Below are 18,991 nucleotides of genomic sequence, written 5' to 3' on the forward strand. Positions count from 1 at the left end.
AGAGAAAGGGAATTGAAACATCAAGAGGTGAACAATGGTCTGCCACAGGTGAAAGAGAGAGGAAGAATGAGGCAGCAAAGTAGAAGTAGTAACGCATTTGCAATAAAACGCTGTCGTTCATAATGCATTCATGAAGGAAACATTACACAAATAATATTTAAGATGATTCAGACAGAGGACAACATATTCATTTTGAGGACATTCACAAAACAATGACATTGTCCCAATATCATTGCTTAAAAGGTGCGTTGATTGTTGCTTTTTATACGTGTAAGCGTTTGTCCCATTTTACCACAAATCTTTTGTAGATCTTGGGATACCGTACACGGTTCTTCACTAATGCGTTTTGCCTCAAGTGAGAGATGTGCGCATTGTTGCTGCAGTTTCGTTTTCCACCACTGGGGGCCGCGCAGGGTTTTGCCATCCCCGCGAGTATGCGGAGCATCAGTGTGAGGCGATCCGTGTGCTGGCTCGCGACAGCCCGCGCACAGAGGAGCCGCGCGCACAGCCGTCGTCCGTCCGCTCTGTCCTGCTCCGCCAGCTCGAGCTACCCGGGAATCACTCGCAATCATCACGAAATGCCTTCAAATCAGAACCTGCAAGGTAATTCAAAACGAAAAATAAGTGAAGCAACGAGGCAAAAAAAACAAGCTGGCTGTTTTACAGATCCTTTATCCTAGGAATTCCATGGCAATGCCGGCTAACGTGAGGGGACCAGGACAGATGGTGGATGAAATTCAAATGCATTTCGTGTCGGTTTCAACACTTTTTTGCTTTGCAGGGGGAAAGGCGTTTGGATTATTAAAAGCCCAGCAGAGGGAGAGGCTGGAGGAAATTAACAAGGTATGTTGGTGTCAATACTGAAGCTATATATTTGTATATTACAGCTAGAATATTTCATTAATGGGTCGCTTTTAGAGGCTAACTCGCTGTCGCTATGAACTCTAGATTCACACTAGGTAGCCGACTAGCTGGCAGGCTAACAGTCAATTAGCAACACCCTTGTCTCATCCCTGCGTTACTGAGACTGGCTAACTGTATAGCTACTAAGTTCGCTAACCTTTTAAAATTTTGCATTTTTAAACGTTAAAACTGTTTAACTGTATCCTGTTATGCAAACAATAACCCATAATTCAGTGACACTTACCTATTTAGCAAGACTACAAATTCGTAATGCTATTTGGCTAGCTAGCTAATTTCAAAGGATATTCAGGTTGTTAGGCTAGTTATCGATTATTCCATCAAAGTGGCTCTTGCTTGCAACTTGTTGCGTTCCAGTCACAGATCACCTCACAATCACCTCTGTGGTGGCATCATGTATTGTATTTTAAGAAAAAAAATAGCTTTGCAAAGCCATCTGGAAAACAGGGTTATTCTAGCTAGAGTAGTGAAGGGTGTATTCCTCCAGTGTGACCCACTTTACATCTCGCATAAAAAGGGATGTGGCTATCTGTTCGTGCGGCCTCAATCGCCCACAGCAGCGTTTAGAGAACCGCAGCCCTAAGCGATCCAGCAGTCGCCCTGTGCGCAGGGGAGGAGCAGGTGGTCGATGGAAGAAAGAGTCCATTGTTTTTGGAGTGTTTCTGTGGCACGCCGTTTGAGCCAGATATACCCCCGGAGCGGGCCCGGGCTGGCAGCCGGTCAACGGGAGCAGCGCCTGCTGATCGGTCCAACGGAGAGGCAGACATGCAGGGAGAATCATGTCGCATTGAGAGGGCAGCTGGGAACAGTCTGTTCTATAAAACACACTCACTAAGGATGAGCAAGGTGCAGCGGCCTAATAATACTGTACTCCCAGGATGGACTGTATTGTCCTTTGGAAAACCAGGATTATGACCTTACCTGTTGCACACCATTAAAAAAAGCTTCAGACATGACATATATTGCATGTTATTGAAAAACATTAGCGATGGACCGGTGTCTCTGAGTCTTACTGTATTAAAGGAATATTTTCCTTTTTAAGAGGCTAGTATCAGTCCTCACAAGAGTGGTATCAGATGATATGCATACATGTAATGTGTCTGCATTGCAGCTGCGCATCCTATTAGAGCTGGACATAGAACTGCATCTCCATGGTTTTGTCAGCTGTCTTTTCCATTGGCCTCTCACTGATCCAATAAGGGAGATTATTTTGTCTCAGCAACACTGCCTTAAAGGTATGATGATGTAATGTGCTGGTCCACAATGCAGAAAATTTCTTCCTTCACACTGGCCATTGTAATTAGGCCTTCATTTGGTAACATAGTTACAAGGGGCTGAGGGATACCTAGGTGTCCTATAGTCTGCTGTTACCATCATTGTGAAAGACATTGGATATATATTCAGCAAATAAATAGCTCAAATCCTTTGGTTAACAGAGCTTTTTTGCTTCTGTGTAAAGTGAGGTAGTTTGTGTCCATTTTGCTGCCTTGTAAAATTAGGCTTAACACAGCTGGGCAGGCACCTGAAGGTCATGGCAGTAGTTTTATCTTTGAAGCGAATGTGTTTGTCGCCTGAATTTTTTTAATCAGCTCATTGACCTCACATAGGGCAAAATCAAAGAAAGCCACGAGTCTGGTAGCCAAACAAGGGCAGATTGAATTACTGGCAGTAATGTGACCCACGTGCTTATAAAATGTGTTAACCTTGCTGTACCTTTTTTTTTTTTTACTTTATTGAAAGCCGCATTGGTTGTGCCCCAAAATTAAATATAGCTCTTAATGCATTTGCAGGGGGAGGCATAAAGTTTGGGTTGAATCCATCCATCCCTGGAAATTTTGTTTTTGTTTTGTTTTCATTGCTAGCTTGTTATCTGCCACAGTTTGTTTATCACTGGACGCTCTTGTCTGATTGGCAGCAGAGGTCAGATCCAGCGGATGGAAAGGGAGTGAATGTCATGTCTCACTGAAGGGCCGTGTGAGCTGAACTTCCTGTCGCATTTTCCAGTCTCTCTGATGACACCAGCAGCAGAGCGACTTAGCACTTTAAGCTTCCATCGCAAAATGCTTTCTGTCCCCACCATCTTTGCGTGTGGGCCGGTCCTTTAATATGATGCAATGAAGTGATGTTTACAGATGAATTCATCAGATGTTTTTTGTGTTCTTGAGTTTGTGAATACGAGCCATGCTTGACCTCCCCAGAGTGTAACTCTTTAAGAATGTCCTTCTGGCGGGAGGATCTGTCCACATTCAGTCAGAAGCTTTGAGCCTGCAGTTTCTGTCATGTGATTTGTGTCCTGTCTGAAATCACTGCTGCAGAGTAGGGCTGGGCGATATAGCCGTCGCAATGTATCAAATAGCTATTTTTAGCGCAATAACAGCTATCCCCGGTATGTGGCTTTAGGTTTTTTCCCGTATTCCCTTTAGTCATACCTGATGCAGGAGCACACCTCCAAAGTTCAGTGAAATGCTTCCAGGGCAGAAAAATATCACTTGTATCTATATGTTGGTTAACTTACCTATTAGCTTTGAACACATTGCATATGTTTTCACTAGGGTTGTCAAAATAACGTGTTAATTTTGATTAATTAATTATAGAAAAAATAACGCATCAAAAAAATGAACGCAGATTAATCACACTCTATGATGCCCCTTGACCCCATACGTCACGGCATTTAAGCATTTATCATACCCAACTGCAGGGTAGCTAGGTTCTTTTATATCGTACATGGAAATGTATCCACATTTGTGCTTACAGTAAATGCAAATTAAGTTCGCATTGGTGTAATCACCGATTGCATCGGAACATCTGTAAAGCAGAATGATACCTGTATAGTTAAAAGTGCTAGTGCTGTTATACTGAATATCAGTCTCATTGGATTGCCTCCAATCAAATTACTTGGTTGGAACTATTGTATAAAGCACAATTTGAACAAAAAATGCTTCTCACAGCAAATTTTGATATATGAGATTAATTTAGATTAATTAATCACAAAGCATGTAATTAATTAGATTAATTTTTTTAATTGCTTTAACAGCATAGTGCTGTTGCTGTGATATCAACATTGAATAGATATGAGTGGCGGTTTTTTTCCCCGGATGCATTTTACATGGCCTCGGAAAACTGGAGGTGTGCTCTCACGTCAGGTATGACTAACGGGAAAAAAATACGGGAAAAAACCTAACACCTCATACTGGGGATAGCTGTTATTGCTCTAAAAATAGCTATTCGATATATCGCGATGGCTATATCGCCCAGCCCTACTGCAGAGACACAGTCCCCTCTCTGTGGTTATTTCAGCTGTTGCAGCTACTGCACATATGACCCAGCGATGACTCAGATACACTATGTAGCCCCTCCCTGAAACAAAGAATATATTACAAAGAATGTTCTCTTTCAGCACAACCCACACATGTCCATGCACTTCCAATGTTCTCTGAGTGACTCAGGTACACACACACACAGGCATGCACACACACAGCCTGTGTAGGAGTGGACCATATCTCTCTGGCTTTCTGTCTCCCATGGCTTTAGTAACCTCCCTCTCCACCACACCAGCAGCCAGCGTAGGATTTTAATAAAGTGAGGAATCCACTGCAGGATGAACTTGGACCGAAGGCCCAGCACACATGGCCTTCATCTTATGATAATACCAGCACTCAGAGAGAGGCCAGCAAACAGTGAATTTAGCTGGCGTTTGTGTTCCGTTATAGGCATCAGCAGTTTCTATACTGGCCCAGCCATAATGCTTAAACTGTCTTTAAACTGTCCCGACCGTGTCTAAATCATCCCTGAGGGCTTACGCACTCGTACCCCATGTTCTTGAGGGTAATTTCCTTCTCAGGCAATGAAGTGTCACAGATGAACTTGGATATGGGAAGTCGTGTTGGTTTGGTGTCGGTTTCTCCAGAATGTGTCACCAGGACACCAGCTGAATCCCAAGCCACTCCCTGTCTCCTCACAGCAACACTGACCTCTGAGATCAATACCTGTTCAGAGGTCAGTGTTGCTGAGGGAAAACGAAAGGGGCGGAGCATTTGAGAGCACAGCTGAGGTGTGCTGCGATACCACCTGCCCTTGACAGACATGTTTTCTGCCGTTGCTATGGGTGCAGTCAGGGGAGGGGTACTATGCAGGATTCGATCCAGTAAGGCTTCAGAGACAGGCACTGTCACTTTCTCCTTCACACTCTTTAAACGGCCCAGATTCTTGCTCAATCAGAATTAAACGGCCCACAGGACAGAACAGCAACGGCAAAGCAAGGAAGTCTCCTGTCTCAACGTAGGACACCATGTGCCTGAGCAGGACGCCGTTAAGAGGGCTTATTTACACGTTTTGATAAAGGAATTTAGGTTTCAGCAGGTGGTCAGTGTGGTTCATAGACAATCCTCGCCCTTTCTACTGGCATTGTCCAAAGAATTCTCCCCCAGCAGGACTTTAAACCTTTCATTCAAAGATATGTCTGTGCTAAAAATGCAGACTGTAACCATTCAGCAGGCCCAGATAAGACGGGGTTGAACTTTAATGGAAGAACGGCATTTGCTGTCGTGAGCAACTTTTGACAGGCCAAGGTCTCTGATTGCAGAAGGGACAGCCCAGCCCAGATCAAATATGGGGTGTTTCTTTTGTCTCCCTCTGTTTTTGCAGGAGTACCTGGAGGACCAGAAGTACCGTGATGAGGAAGACCTTCCTGAGAAGCTGGACTCCTTTAAAAGTAATCTTTGTGCTTTAAAGGCTTAGGGGAATGCTGCTCCCAGAATACCTTGCTGTGATCACTGCCTTTTATGGAGTTGTGGCTGTTTGGTGCATGAATAGTTTGGATGTTGTCTCTTCCAGCTATTTAATTTTGTGAGTTCCAAAAGTTTTTAACTCAAGAAGGCCAACTTAGGCATACTTGAGAGAGTTTATATTGGATGGAAAGATGAGAATATGACAGTAAAAGATATTTAGCTGTTACAAGTTAAAAGCCAATTATTCAAGACTGTACATAGAGGGGTGGTGGGGGTGTTAGTATGGGCTTCAAGTTAGGACAAGGGGTGTTTCAGAAAGAACTGTGCTCTCCACATTTAAATCATTGCGTTTCCCAGACTTAAGCATTTCAAAGTAAACTCTTACATTGTTCATTTTGTTCCTTCTTGTGCATTGAAGTCTTCACGTGAGCATCCTGCCCCTGCTTTGCTGTGTGTGGCTGGATCTGTTTGTCAGTGTAGAGGCCAGCAGTGGGAAAACCAGCTGCACTGTTGACTGTGGGAGTGAAGGAATGTAGATGAAAACATCGGACGGACTGGACATGCATTATGGCTCTTCCTGTTTATTTTGTTAGCTGGGCCTCGGTAAGAACATGTGGCTTTCCTGGTTAGCAGGCTGAAATTTTGCAAAACAAGGGCTGAGGTTTAACGCTCAACCCGTCATCTCGATCTGCATGTTACATCGGACTTTGCTGCAGAGTTGCACACAGAGGAATGTAGCACTGAAAGGGTCTGCCGCTGTGGCTTTCTTGTTTTTTTATTCTTCAGACATTATTCAGAAGACAGTAGGCAGCAAAAACAAGAGGAGCTCTCAGGCGTTATTAGGGCTGTGTGCCTCTCTCTAGGCAAATACATTTCCCATTGGTCTGAAGCTCTTATCTAACTGGGAATTCCAGGAATGGTGGAAAGAAAAAGCACTCAGTTTGTGAATGGAAGAGAAAAGCCATTAGCAGGGCCCACCCTCCCACAGCTCTTAACCCCCAATGCCCAACACAAGTTTGCATTTGCCACCTATATGTGTTCTCCTGGAAAGGCCTACACCTAAGGCTAGTACACACATTAAAACTCTTTCACATCAGAGTTATACCTGACAAGAAGGCTACTATGGAATCAGGGCAGAAAGGGGTTGCCACAGATTTTGAAATTGGGGAATCGTACTGTATGTCACCATTTTAGGAGATACAGTGCTTCGCACTGGTAACTGATGCTGTCCTGTACAGTTAAAAATGCTTACCATAACTCCAAGTAACACAAAGTCATGAATGGTTTGTCAGGCTACCGAGCATTTTTTTTGTTCTTACCTTGCTTGTTGTTCAAACCACTTTCACTAAGAATTGTGGCAAACCCAAGACAAACCAGGCCAGGAAAGTTGAAAGGGCTAAATCAGGGCTGAAATGGTGATGTGTGTCCTAGGTATCAGAGGACAGCTCAGAGAGAGGATACGAGAGAGAGGGCCTCTGGGAAGTCCTGCCCTCCCTTCAGAAGAAATCGGACACTCTTTCATCCGGGGGGATGGTCAAGTGGGCGGGACGTCTGTGTGCAAATGAGGCAAGCCAGTGGGGGGACACACAGGCCCTCCTTGTGATGGGACAGGGAGGAATTTGGGGGCCCGATGCCCAGAGTTCATTAACAACACTGGCATTGTGCCCAGCTCACACAGTGACACAGTTACAGAGCGCAAGCCTGCCTGTTAACAGTCCTCCCATTGTCACAGGGGAAAGTCAGGGGTTAATCCAGTCGTCTATCTTAATAACTCCACTGTACGCAGAGAAAAAGGCTTGCAGACTGCTCTGGTCACTGTGATTTAATAAGGACACCCAAAAAGTTTCATATAGGTTCAAATGGCACCATCTGCCTTCTGAAGTGTTGCATCCTAGATTTATGGATGTTTGTTTTTCGTTGGGCTCAGGGGATTGATTGTGTGTTTCAAAGAGCAGCACTGTCAGAGCATTCACCATACTGTCCTCAGAACCACGTACCTTTCACATGTCAGCAACAGAGGCACTTGAATTGTAATTACAAGGGTATCATTCAGCTCGATTGCAAGACACTGCAAATTGAAGTAGCTGAATTAGTTTTATTGTGTCTTTGTTAGAAATTTAAGACTGATTTTTTTGTCACTTGCCCTTGGACATCACAAGATCACATCATAAAAATGAATCAGTAAAATTATTAAGCTTGGAAAGAGGGAATTGGGGGAAATGTACCCTGATATAGTAGCCTCGTCAGAGTGTTCACTCACTTGTTTCACTGGATTATAATGACTTCATGTCTTTGCTAGGCAGAAACCCATATATAGGTCAACACACACATCTTATACAAGAGTCTAGAAGTACAATGATATTTCTTGACTGATTAATTTCAGAGAGGTAGGGCAGGACAATTCCCTCCAGAGCTGGAAAGCTCTGACTTTTGCAAGCTTTGCGTCCAGAGCTCTGCAGTTGTCCTTTCACAGCATTGGGCTCATTGCAAGACAGGCCGATCCCAGCCTTATGGCTGTAAGTAGAGGCCCACTTACTGATTCTCCTGGGGGGGAGCGTTCATTCTCACGTTACTCTGGACTGTAACTGGGACGGTGTGGCCCTCGAGGGCTAATTATCGCGGCTTTTATTTCCCTGTCAGGCCCGGCCTGGGAGCGGCTGACCCACCTGTCACACACAGCTGCCTCCTCCTGCACATGTGCAGGCCTCAGCCCGGCTGGGTGGGGGAGGGGAGGCCCTGACCCTCTGCGCTGCCATCCTATTGGCTGGCGTTTGGTCTGCTACTGGCCAGACTTTTACTTAGATTGATTCTACGCTAACCAGCCAGTTTGTCTCGGTGAATAACCCCTGATGCCCTTCTCCCTCATGGGCAGAACTGTCTGTGAATGACCCCCAGTGCCCCTTTGCCTTGTGGGCAGAACTGTCTGTGAATGGCGTTTCGATCAGCATAGTTTGTGGTGTCCTGAGGTCAGCTGGGGGAGGCAGCGCTGCAGTCTGTGTTGGTACTGTTTGTCCCAGCGTTCCCAGATCACCTCTCAGATGACAGACTGCACAGTCATGTCAACAGAGCCTACAGCGATTGGCTGCGCTGAGGCACACAACACTTATATGTTTCTCTCTGACCTGTCTCTGTCTTTATGTTCTCTTTTTCAGACAAATACGCTGAGTTTGACCTCAATGACCAGGGAGAGATTGGTGAGTACAAGATGCCAAGGTTAAGTTCATTAACATTAACATGAAAAAAGATTTAAAAAAATTTTAAATGCACCCACAGTTTGATGTACTTTGCTCCGGGAAAAAAAAATCATCTAAATTGATGGAAAGTGGTTTTAAACCTCTCAGGTTTTTAACCAAACGATTTAAATGGAGACAAGATGAGAAATTAAATGTGCACTTTTAAGAACATTCATTGTGACAGCTTTTGCATTTTAATGGGATGCAGCCCCTCTAATTTACTTACAGGGAAACTCTATCCTTAAGTGTAAGTACACAGTGTGTTGCAGCCAGTGCTATTATTCAGCTGCTGTGGTCGCAGACATGGAGTCAGAGGTCCGGTACAGCTTTGTTGATGGATTAAAGCAGCATAATTTGACGTGTCAGTGCATTTTCTTTTTGAGTAAAACGGAAAGGATTATTTGACTCAGTAGGAGCTGTTGCATTAAGGGTGTCACATGATCAGGAAGAATGCCGAATAAGGCGAGGCCGCCTGTTTGTCTCTGCTTTTGGATTCTGAGAAATTAATGGGCCACTTTAAGACTGTGAACGTGACACTGTTTCCTTAGGGACCTGCAGTGGAAAACAGGTGTGAAGGGTACGGTTACGTGGTGCTACCTGGTGTGTGTGTGTGTGTGTGTGTGTGTGTGTGTGTGCATGTTTGTGACATTGAGCTTTGTGCCACGTGTCACAGACATGATGGGGCTGAAGAGGATGATGGAGAAGCTGGGAGTGCCCAAGACTCACCTGGAGATGAAAAAGATGATCTCGGAGGTGACAGGCGGCAGCAGTGACACCATCAACTACAGAGACTTTGTGAAGATGATGCTGGGCAAGCGTTCTGCTGTTCTGAAGCTGTGAGTGTGGGGGTGCAGGGAGAGAGGGCTGCGTGTGTATGCATGCACGTGTGTGTTCATGCATATGTGTGTGTCCGTGTGTGCACGCTTGTGCATGAATGGGTGTCTGCGTGCGAGCGTGCACGTATGTGTATGCGTTTGCGTGTTTGTGGAGCATGAGCATGCGTCCGTGTGGTGTGTGTGTGTGTGTGTGTGTGTGTGTGTGTGTGTCCGTGTGTGCGTGTATGTGCATCTGTCTCTGTCTCTTTGTACGTGTGTGTTTATGTGTTGGTGCATTAGCGGGTGTTGTTGTAGGACAGAGAGTGAGCCACATACAAAGTTTACATATAAAAAGAAACTGCATGGACAGTTTGGGTAAAATGTGAAATTGCTCATTTAGGCTAAATGCTCATTAAGGCTAATGGGAACTGTCACAAATTGCGCTCATTTCTCTGCACCTTGACCGCGTTACAAAATCCACCATTCTCTTGTATGAATAATGCATTCAAGGCAGTGTTAGTCATGAGATGTGGGACTTGCTCATGTCACATGTATCAGCTGAAAATGGTGGCCATAAAATCCTCAAATTTGTGCCAATGTCACTGTGGAGGAATGGCCAAGAGGAGAATTTGGAGAGAGGTTGTTATGAATTTCATTTGGTGTGCTCATTAGAACAAGGCCATACAAATTCAATAGTTAAAAACAGAGCACACAATAGAATACGCACATACATGTCTACACAGTGCAACATTATAGCAATATATTCCATCAAAAAAGAACAGAGCATAGTGCAGATGGAAGAGCACTGTCACAGTGTGCTTGGAGGAAAGTTCCAGTTTAACGCTGATATTTTCAGGGCTATTGAAAAAGTTCTGCAGGGCAGGGGCTGCCATAAATCATAGATTGTTTTGCCATCCAAATAGAAATTCTCCCCAACAGCTGCATATGAAAGAGCTTGTGAATATATGATAAGATGTATGAATAATGTATAAAATGTGTATGAATGCATATGAATGATAATCACAGCGACACAACCTGAAATATGTTCATCCTAAATAACAGCAACAGTACACAGTGTAATTTTTGCGTGCCCAAGCACCACTGAGGTATTTTGCTTTATCTTACATAATCTCATACTTTGCTAGCTATCGCAGAAAAGGAAATTCGGTGGAAACGCCTGTTAGCTGTTTTTCTCCAGAAAGTTAAGTAATCTCTGGCCCTCATGATAGTAGTCATGCCTTCAGTGATTACGTTCATGTTTTTCCTGAGGAAGAAATGGAGGTCTGCACTCATTTTTGCTAACAGGGCCTCTCTTTTTGGTAATTGAAATTGTAAAGATTAATCCAGTAGCTCAGTGTCATCAGAGCAAAGAAACAAAGGTTAATCTGTGTTAGTTTTTTTTCTTCAGGTGCTTTTCACTTAGGATTTCATGTACCCTAAAGATTGTTGGTTTGTGGTAAGACTGAGCCCTGGCTTATCAACTTCATTACAGAAGCCATTCCAGTAGGAAATGGCTGTCTGGGCAGGCCTGGTGCACGAACAGAGGCGATTGTCTTTAGCGCTCCAAAGTGGATCGCCCCAGCGTTCTAATGGAGTCTGAGCCACTGTGTGCTTACTGAGCCTGCTCTAACTCTTTATCTCCTGCGTTATCAGCATGTTATTATCCCCCTGCTGAGGGCCAGGGAGTTTAAGGACAGTATATGGATGGCCACACCGCTCCATCACCGTGGTCACAGAGTGCTCAGCTTTAGCCTCCTGTGTCCCGGGCTCTGAACAAAGTAATACCAGTGTTACAGAACAGGCTTCGATGATGTGGCCAAATCATCAAGAAACTGAGCCATTCTGAATGCCACTCTCTGAATGCAGGGGGTACCTGTTTCACTGCTAAGTCCTGAACCATACAAATCCCCTCACATACTCCCAAGAACATTAGTCAAAGGAAATGGACTGTTTTTTCCCCTCATTTGGCTTTCCCTTCCTTCCTTTGATCCTCATCCAATCAGCTGACCTTGGCATGAGAATGACCTTTCCAAGCCCTGTGGGATCGTTCAGTCAAAATCAATGCGCTCACCCTGTCACCTGTCACAGAGCAGACAGATGGCAGAGGGTAAATGATTGCAAGTGGTGAATTCAGTGATGTCATGAACTTTCAGTTCCGGTTCCAGAACTTTGCGAGTGAGTGATTATTGTTCCAACAGTGAATAAGGGCATGGCATATTTGCAAAGGAAATACGATTACTTGCTTAAGAGCTGTGCCCTGATGTCAGTCACAGTAGACTACATAGCAGCTGGTAAACGTATCCACCCCGTGACTAACACTAGAGGAGCATGGCAAAGTTCAAAGATATCTGTCTGCTCAGCTACTTCAAAACATTTTTACAGTGGATATTTTGTACCTTTTTAATGGGTAACAAGCATTTTGCAAGCCAGATCATACAAGAAAAATATGTTTCTCTGATTATGAAGCAGATATTTTCATGGATAATTTCAGGGGCTAGTTTGCTAATTAGTTTTCCATGACATTACTACACATGGCCGTGGTGTGGCTGACACCACGGCTGAGCTGCGGGCCCATATGCAGGGACTCTCAAATAGAAAAGCTGTGTCATGCAGGATCGATGCAAAACAGTACAGACTAATGTCCAATCCACTCCCAGCAATCCCAGTCTGGTAATCTCATTTGTATAAGAACAACTTAAGGAGCAGGACTCGTAGCCGAGGTTGCTGGTTCAATTCCCGGCTGGGGCACTGCTGCTGTACCCTTGGGCAAGGTACTTAACCCGCAGTTGCCTCAAGTAAATATCCAGCTGTATAAATGGATAACATTGTAAAAAAAACACTATAACCAATGTATGTCGCTCGGATAAGAGTGTCTGCAAAATGCCTGTAATGTAATGTGACATGGATAATTAATGTTAGCTCACCAGCTCATGAGTCACAATGTTATACAAGGGTATGGAGATGAATTTTATATAAAATGGTCCATGGTCAGCTAACTTAATAGGAAATAAAATGCACTAACGAATTGTCAGTGCTTACCTTACATAGTCAGCTAGCCAACTAGCTATCTTATTAGCTGGCATACTAGCAAGGACTGTTGCTTAGCTAGCTAATAAGTATTCACATTGTATTGTCCAAATTTTAGCCAGCAACTAGTTACAAATAGCATAACTTTTCATTAGCCTTGTGAAGGCAATAATAGATTTTAGCTGTGCACCAGTGTTAGAGCGTGTTTTTTCAGTCACTGTAGTCAGTGCAAGCAGTTTACATAATACAGTGAAAAATGCAACCAAACCATTCCATAGCATTCAACATTTGTCATCTAAATAGATTTAGAGCCATTTGGTTTAATTGTATGTGTTTACACAGGAATTCCGGTGATCATGTTTTTTTAAGAATATCATTAATATCTTTATAATAAAGAATACTGAAAGGATGGTAGCAGGTGGTTTTTAAGTACACTGTTTCACAGTGTGTAACTGTGTCATATTGCTGTGTAAAATGTGCTAATGACTTGAACACATTGAAAGACACACTCCCACCCCCCACTCAGTGTGGGAAAGATACTGCCTGTCAAAGCATTCCAAATTAAAAACGTTTGGAGAGGCAGGGATCTTTACTACTGAAAACTGATGGGAACACATTCTGCAAGTCAAATGATCGTTGTTGCATGATGCATGATTCCACCTCAGAGTGGCAAATTCTGTCTGAAAAGCAAAGCTCACATCTGCATTTCCATTGGTAATTACAGGATTGTGGAAAGGACACTATTCTTATGTTATGTGCCAATGATAAGACTACAGCCTGAAAAGTATTGCTTTTAAGCAAATGTAATTACCATTCAGTCCAGGAAAAAAGAGCATTGGATTAATGCAGTAGCTGTATTGAACACTACCACACACAGGTTTCAGTCTGCCAGCATGGCAGAGGCCAGAGCTGTGGATTTGTGTGCAGAGCTTGAATATTAGTAGATTTCATCATCTTTTTTTCTCACTTTGCATTAGGGCTTTGATGGGCTAGTTTATTCATCTCCTACATAAATTCCATTCCTTTTTTGACTTCATTAGATAAGGCTTCATTCATCAGGGCCCCAGCACTGTGGGAGAAGAGAAGTGTCGCTGCCTCTTTAACGTTCTTTTGTGTGTAGTTTGGGGGGTGGTGGGGGTGTTGATTTTCTTCTGTTTGTTGCGCTTGGCATCAGTTTGGACGCTCTCCAATCTGGCAGCGGGAATCTGCAACTGATGTTTTTTTTTCTTTTTTTTTTTACTCTCCCATGAGAACAGAAGGGAATCGAAAGTACTCTAATGTTAAGCCTTCAGTTGGAAGGACAATTAGGTTTGCTGTAATTACAGGACAAAAGTAAGTTGGTTCAGTCAAAACAAACGAGGGCTTGTGGAGGACTTTGGCGCGCTGGTGTGCCAGCCGAGTGCCAGCATACAGACTAATCACGCACACAATGGCAGATCCTGTTGAGTAACGGACCTCAAACCACGGAATATCATGTACATTTCAGCCCTGCAAATGTTAATGTAACTCATCGAGGAGGACAGTAAATTCTAATCGGTCAAACCACACCGGTCGGACACGTGTTTTATGCTTGGAGTCTGTGGTGAGGAGCCCGGCATTATGAACCACAGGGTGGTGTAATCAACAGTGCTGTTGAAGGTTTGAAGGAGGAGCAGGCAGAGACAGAGAGGAGGAATGCTGAGGGGGAAGGGGAAAGCTGATGGAATGGCAGCCTGAGGAATGGAGTTTTCTAACCCCTCAAACTCAAACGATCTTACGAGGAAGAGTGTGAAAAGCAGCCCGTATGAAAGGGACTCCACTGATCCCCTGTAACCAATCACCGAGCTCGGCCAGCCGGATAATCCTGGTCACCGCAGGAAGCTGGGAACACTCGCAGGGGCATTAAACCTGTTATAGGGGATGTTTAGGTAGCTTGATTAGAGCTGAGATAGCCAGCGGGGTACCCTACCTGAGGCAGGTGGGTGGCCTGGGAAAGAGAGAGGAGAGAGACCGTTTTACAGAGGAGTTTGGCCGAGCAGGTTCTGGGGGAGCGATTTGCCAGGCGCTAGTTTATCTGTGCGGATCAGGGCTCTTAAGGGCTTATGGAGGCTTTGCCGAGGTTAACCAAAAAAGGAAAGTAAAGACGCTCGCTTTGAATACAGCCGTCTGCCCTCATGCCGTCATTCAGGGATAAACCTCGCCAGCACCTGGGGAGAAATACCGCACACGGAGAGGCCAGTCCCCCGCTTCCGCTGCTGGACGTCGTAGAGCTGGGGCGCAGGGTCCTCCAGGCTCAGCGCAGTGCTACTGGGTGGATAGATCAGAAATTTTAGCCCAGCTTCACCCTGTTTGTCTTTGACTGAGCATTCATGACACTGCGCCCATTTTTAGAGAGCAGCAGTCCTCCTCAGCTTCCTCCTCAGAAGCATGGCAGGGGAGTCTGCTTTGGGATCGTCTGATGATCTGGAGAACGTTTGCGCACTGTCATGTGACTGCTGTTATAGGAGGGATTATATGTTTGTATTTTAAAGACTAGCTAGCATGACTAATCTTAAATTCCCACTTTTGACAGGATGGCTAAATGGTGGTTAATCTCACTACCGCTGTAGTTTTATTTTTCATCTTGCACATTGGCATCCGGATGTGTCTCTTTACCTATAGCACACTGTTGACAACACAAAACAGCACAAGTGAACAGTCCCTGACATGGACTCTGATTACGTCTAGACCATAGTCTAAGCCTACCAAAGGCAGAATGTTCCATAGCATTGGAGTAAATGCGGTGGAAATCTAAAAGAGTTCATGCTCCACAGATGTTTTTTTCTCAGAGCTGCTGATTGGCTGATCTGACTTGTCACATGCTCATCACACACTAAAGTACAAGTCATAAAAACGGCAGCATCAGTTCACATCTCATGAACATTGACTTGTTTAAGTCAGAGGTGCCAGCAAACAGGAGGAATAGCCATCTTATCTGATTCCACAGAGATGCCAAAGCTACTCTCAACTTTCTGATAGTATATGACAACCTCTCCCTTCTCTCTGTGCTGGACAATGGTTCCATTTACCACTTCTTCATAACCAGTTTTGGGGTCCCTCATCCCTGCTCTCTGTGTTCCAGGGTGATGATGTTCGAGGATAAGGCCAACGGGGGAGGCGGCAAGCCGGACGGACCCCCGCCCAAGCGAGACATCGCCAGCCTTCCATAGACAAGGGGCAGAGCCGGGGATTTGGGGACCTGGGACGCAGGGACCGCCCCAATGCCCACCATCCGTCCTTTGGGATTGTAAATAGCCTTATTTGCGAGCCGGGTTCTCAGGCTCAAGGAATATCGCTGTGGGAAAGGTGGTGTCTCCATTCAGAGTTGTGGGAAAGTATCTATATTTGCTGTGAAGAAGTAATGCAAAGTAGCTTTTATATGACCAGAAAATAAATGTATATATTTATATTAAGGATGATAAAAATAATATTTTTGATTACCATTCTCCAGCTGACCTTATATTCCTGATAGTTTTATCATAAGAAAACATGCACAAAGTGATGTTTGAGAGGATAATGAGAGAAAGTGAAGCCAAGGCATTGCCTGAGTTACTTTAGATTAACATCCTGGTGGAGATCGCTGTTAAAACAGAGATTAGAAACCTGCAGTGGGTAACTCTCCATCCAGATCAGGCACGTATTGGTGTCGCTGCTCTGTGGGGGGAGAAGAGGCCCACTGTGGAACTTCCTAAAGGGCTGGCAGAAGCTGCTTGGAGCAGGGAGTGCTGCCCGTTAACGGCTCGCGCATTGAGAAAGACTTCCACTGCTGAGCCCAGCTCATTACTGAGCTCAGCTTCCACCAGGTTAGCCTGCCTGTTCTCACCAGCGTGTAAAGTGACCAGAGAACAATTCATCTGAAAGTAAAGTACCATAGAAAAAAGGTAAAGGCTCCCTCGTGTTCCTGCGTTTTAAAGACCCTCGGAGGACCTTGCAGATTCACATGTATTCATCTAGGAAAGAGATAATAGAAACGTCAAAATCAGCCACTTGTAGGTAGAGACTCACCTTGCAGGCGCTGGGGGGTATGTGGCTGCCTCAATGCTAATTTAAGCTCCAGTCGATTAATGGCATGGCGAAAGCTCCATTTCACAGATTGAGGATCCTAATTGGGAACATCAGGAGACATCATACGTCAGCCCTGTATCCACGTGGATACCAGGCTCCACAAACCGCTGTGGTGCTGCAAAATGTTACTGCTGTCCAACAGTGACGGCCTTGTAAGGGCTGTAATGTGCTGTAGTCTGCAAGTATCGTGTGAAAAGGGTCTTTTCCAAGTGCCTACCAGTGGGAATAGAGCTCAGATAGGTGTAGCGGAGGAGGGACGTTAAATTGATGGTCAGTAGCAATGGTCTCTAAAAGGATTATTCGGCATGCTATTGTGAGCAGGGCTTCAAAATGGGTCATTTGTCCTTTCCATGTCTCTGAAAGCATTTTGCTCTTTGTACAAATTTGACGGCGCATGTAGCCGCCTTGATGACATTCCAGGAATATATCGACGCAGCAGTGAATGGAGAATGTTGTGTCAATACAGCCACAGTGTAGATGCCACACACTGCAGTACCCCACCCTTCCAGACCTTTCTTATCTCTGTAGCACAGCATCATCTTTGTCTTCATACAAATGTGTCAAAACGGACTCACTGCTCTCTCCTTGGAGATACCGGTCAATCTGTATAGAAAGTCATTTTTTTCTGTGTGCCTCTTTTTTTCTCTCACTTGTATTAAACACAAGATAGTAACTGTGAAGTTTTGTAATTCGTTAGTGAGGTATTTTTATGTAATATTAGTTTGATTTTAATGTGTTAATTTAACTCTTTGTTTAGCACCAGTTTTATTGCCCTGTAAGATACTAAGAGTCTGTTTTTGCAAACACCAAAGGAAATAAAGTTCTTACTGTAACATTTAGCTTTGTTTGTGCTGTGCAGTTTTTTGTGTTTATTTGTTTGTTGGATGAAGTGTGTGCAGTATTGGAGATATGTATTTAGCCGGATAGTGTGTGGTGTTTATAGGGGAAAGTTGGAGGGAGACGGTATACTTTATGTGTATAGGAGATGTTTGTGGTAGTGTTTATATTGTAGTACTGCATTATATAAGACGGAATAGTAGGGTTACCAGGGGTCATTTCAAGGCAGTACCTCAAGGCAATGATCATGGGATGGAAAAAATATGGTCGGCCCCCAGTGTCCGCACACCAAAATGGGATTTGGTAAACGTGTTTGGTTTCCCGGAAAGCATAGCTTCAGTAGCTGTGAAGGCTGGTATGTGGAGGATGATGTTTTGAAAGGTACAGAAGTAGTAATAACGTGGTGTGCAGTACTCAAATATGAGAGAGAAACCTATAAAAACCATCAAGGACACTCTGAAGTGAAATTTCCCTGGCCCTTTTTTGTGTAAATGTGTAATGTGAAATGTGTATTTCCCTAAGTCACAACAGCAGAGATGACAATAGTTACAACATTTTAGCATTTGGCCTTTTCTTTTTAATTTTTTTTTTTTTTGAGTGAGTTTTAGCTTTGATTTTTTCTGTCACAACTGAGAAAATCAAGTAACAAAATGAAGACAAATTAAATTTCACTTTGGAGTGTGTCCTTTATCTTTTCTTTTTTCCTAAAAAAGCTTTTCTCTAAAAAACTATTTAAAAAAAAGTAAAAAAAAAGATGATCTTTCTTTATGTCTATGGACTTGCTATATGTTTGGCCATTTGTGAACATTTCAAATGTTCCTTTTTCAAAAACGTTTTTGTTGAGGGAATGTTTTTATCCACCCACTAATAACAAAGTCCATGTTCCTGTGGACGTGTTTCTCCAAGTTGCAGAATATGACAGCATGCTTGTGTCATTTCCCCTGCCGAGAAGGATACAGATGAACGTGGCAGGTGACATTGCAGTGACCCCTTGCTGTGGAAATTTTAGTTATGTTCTGTCATCCATAAAAACACAGAAGAGGGGTAAATCTTTGCTATCTGCTGGTGTGTGATGTGATTTTGAAACCACTTCAGTATCTTACTCAACAGTGGCCTGAGCTGAAGGTGTATTTGTTTGTTGTTGACGGCAGCACACAGAACAGTGTTGGACTGAGTTGAATATATATATATACACTACACTACACTACTTGTTCACCTCATCCTCTCCAGTGTCATAAATAAGACATGTCTCAGGTATATTGAAATGATTCCTTTCTGTAGTTGTCCTATACATAGCCCTGCAGGCAGAATATTCATTGTGGCTCTCATTGCTGTTTGCAATACTTAC

General features: G+C 44.0%; 1 protein-coding gene across 1 annotated transcript; it reads left to right on the forward strand.

Annotated features, from left to right (window-relative positions):
- The first annotated feature begins 459 nt into the window (after window positions 1-459).
- On the forward strand, window positions 460-17,592 carry aif1l (allograft inflammatory factor 1-like). Its single transcript, XM_036529916.1, has 6 exons — window positions 460-603; window positions 782-843; window positions 5,566-5,632; window positions 8,801-8,842; window positions 9,555-9,717; window positions 15,824-17,592. The coding sequence occupies exons 1-6, from the start codon at window positions 579-581 to the stop codon at window positions 15,909-15,911; spliced, it is 447 nt and encodes a 148-aa protein (XP_036385809.1). The 5' UTR covers window positions 460-578; the 3' UTR covers window positions 15,912-17,592.
- Window positions 17,593-18,991: the final 1,399 nt, after the last annotated feature.

Source organism: Megalops cyprinoides, chromosome 5, assembly GCF_013368585.1.
Source record: "Megalops cyprinoides isolate fMegCyp1 chromosome 5, fMegCyp1.pri, whole genome shotgun sequence".
In the NCBI taxonomy this organism is placed as follows: domain Eukaryota; kingdom Metazoa; phylum Chordata; class Actinopteri; order Elopiformes; family Megalopidae; genus Megalops; species Megalops cyprinoides.

What these genes read in the sequence shown, in the direction of transcription:
- aif1l (XM_036529916.1), top strand. Translation starts at nt 579, where the DNA reads ATGCCTTCAAATCAGAACCTGCAAG. An exon ending in TTCAAATCAGAACCTGCAAG is followed by an intron (nt 604 to 781) that starts GTAATTCAAAAC and finishes TTTGCTTTGCAG; the next exon opens with GGGGAAAGGCGTTTGGATTA. An exon ending in CGTTCTGCTGTTCTGAAGCT is followed by an intron (nt 9,718 to 15,823) that starts GTGAGTGTGGGG and finishes TCTGTGTTCCAG; the next exon opens with GGTGATGATGTTCGAGGATA.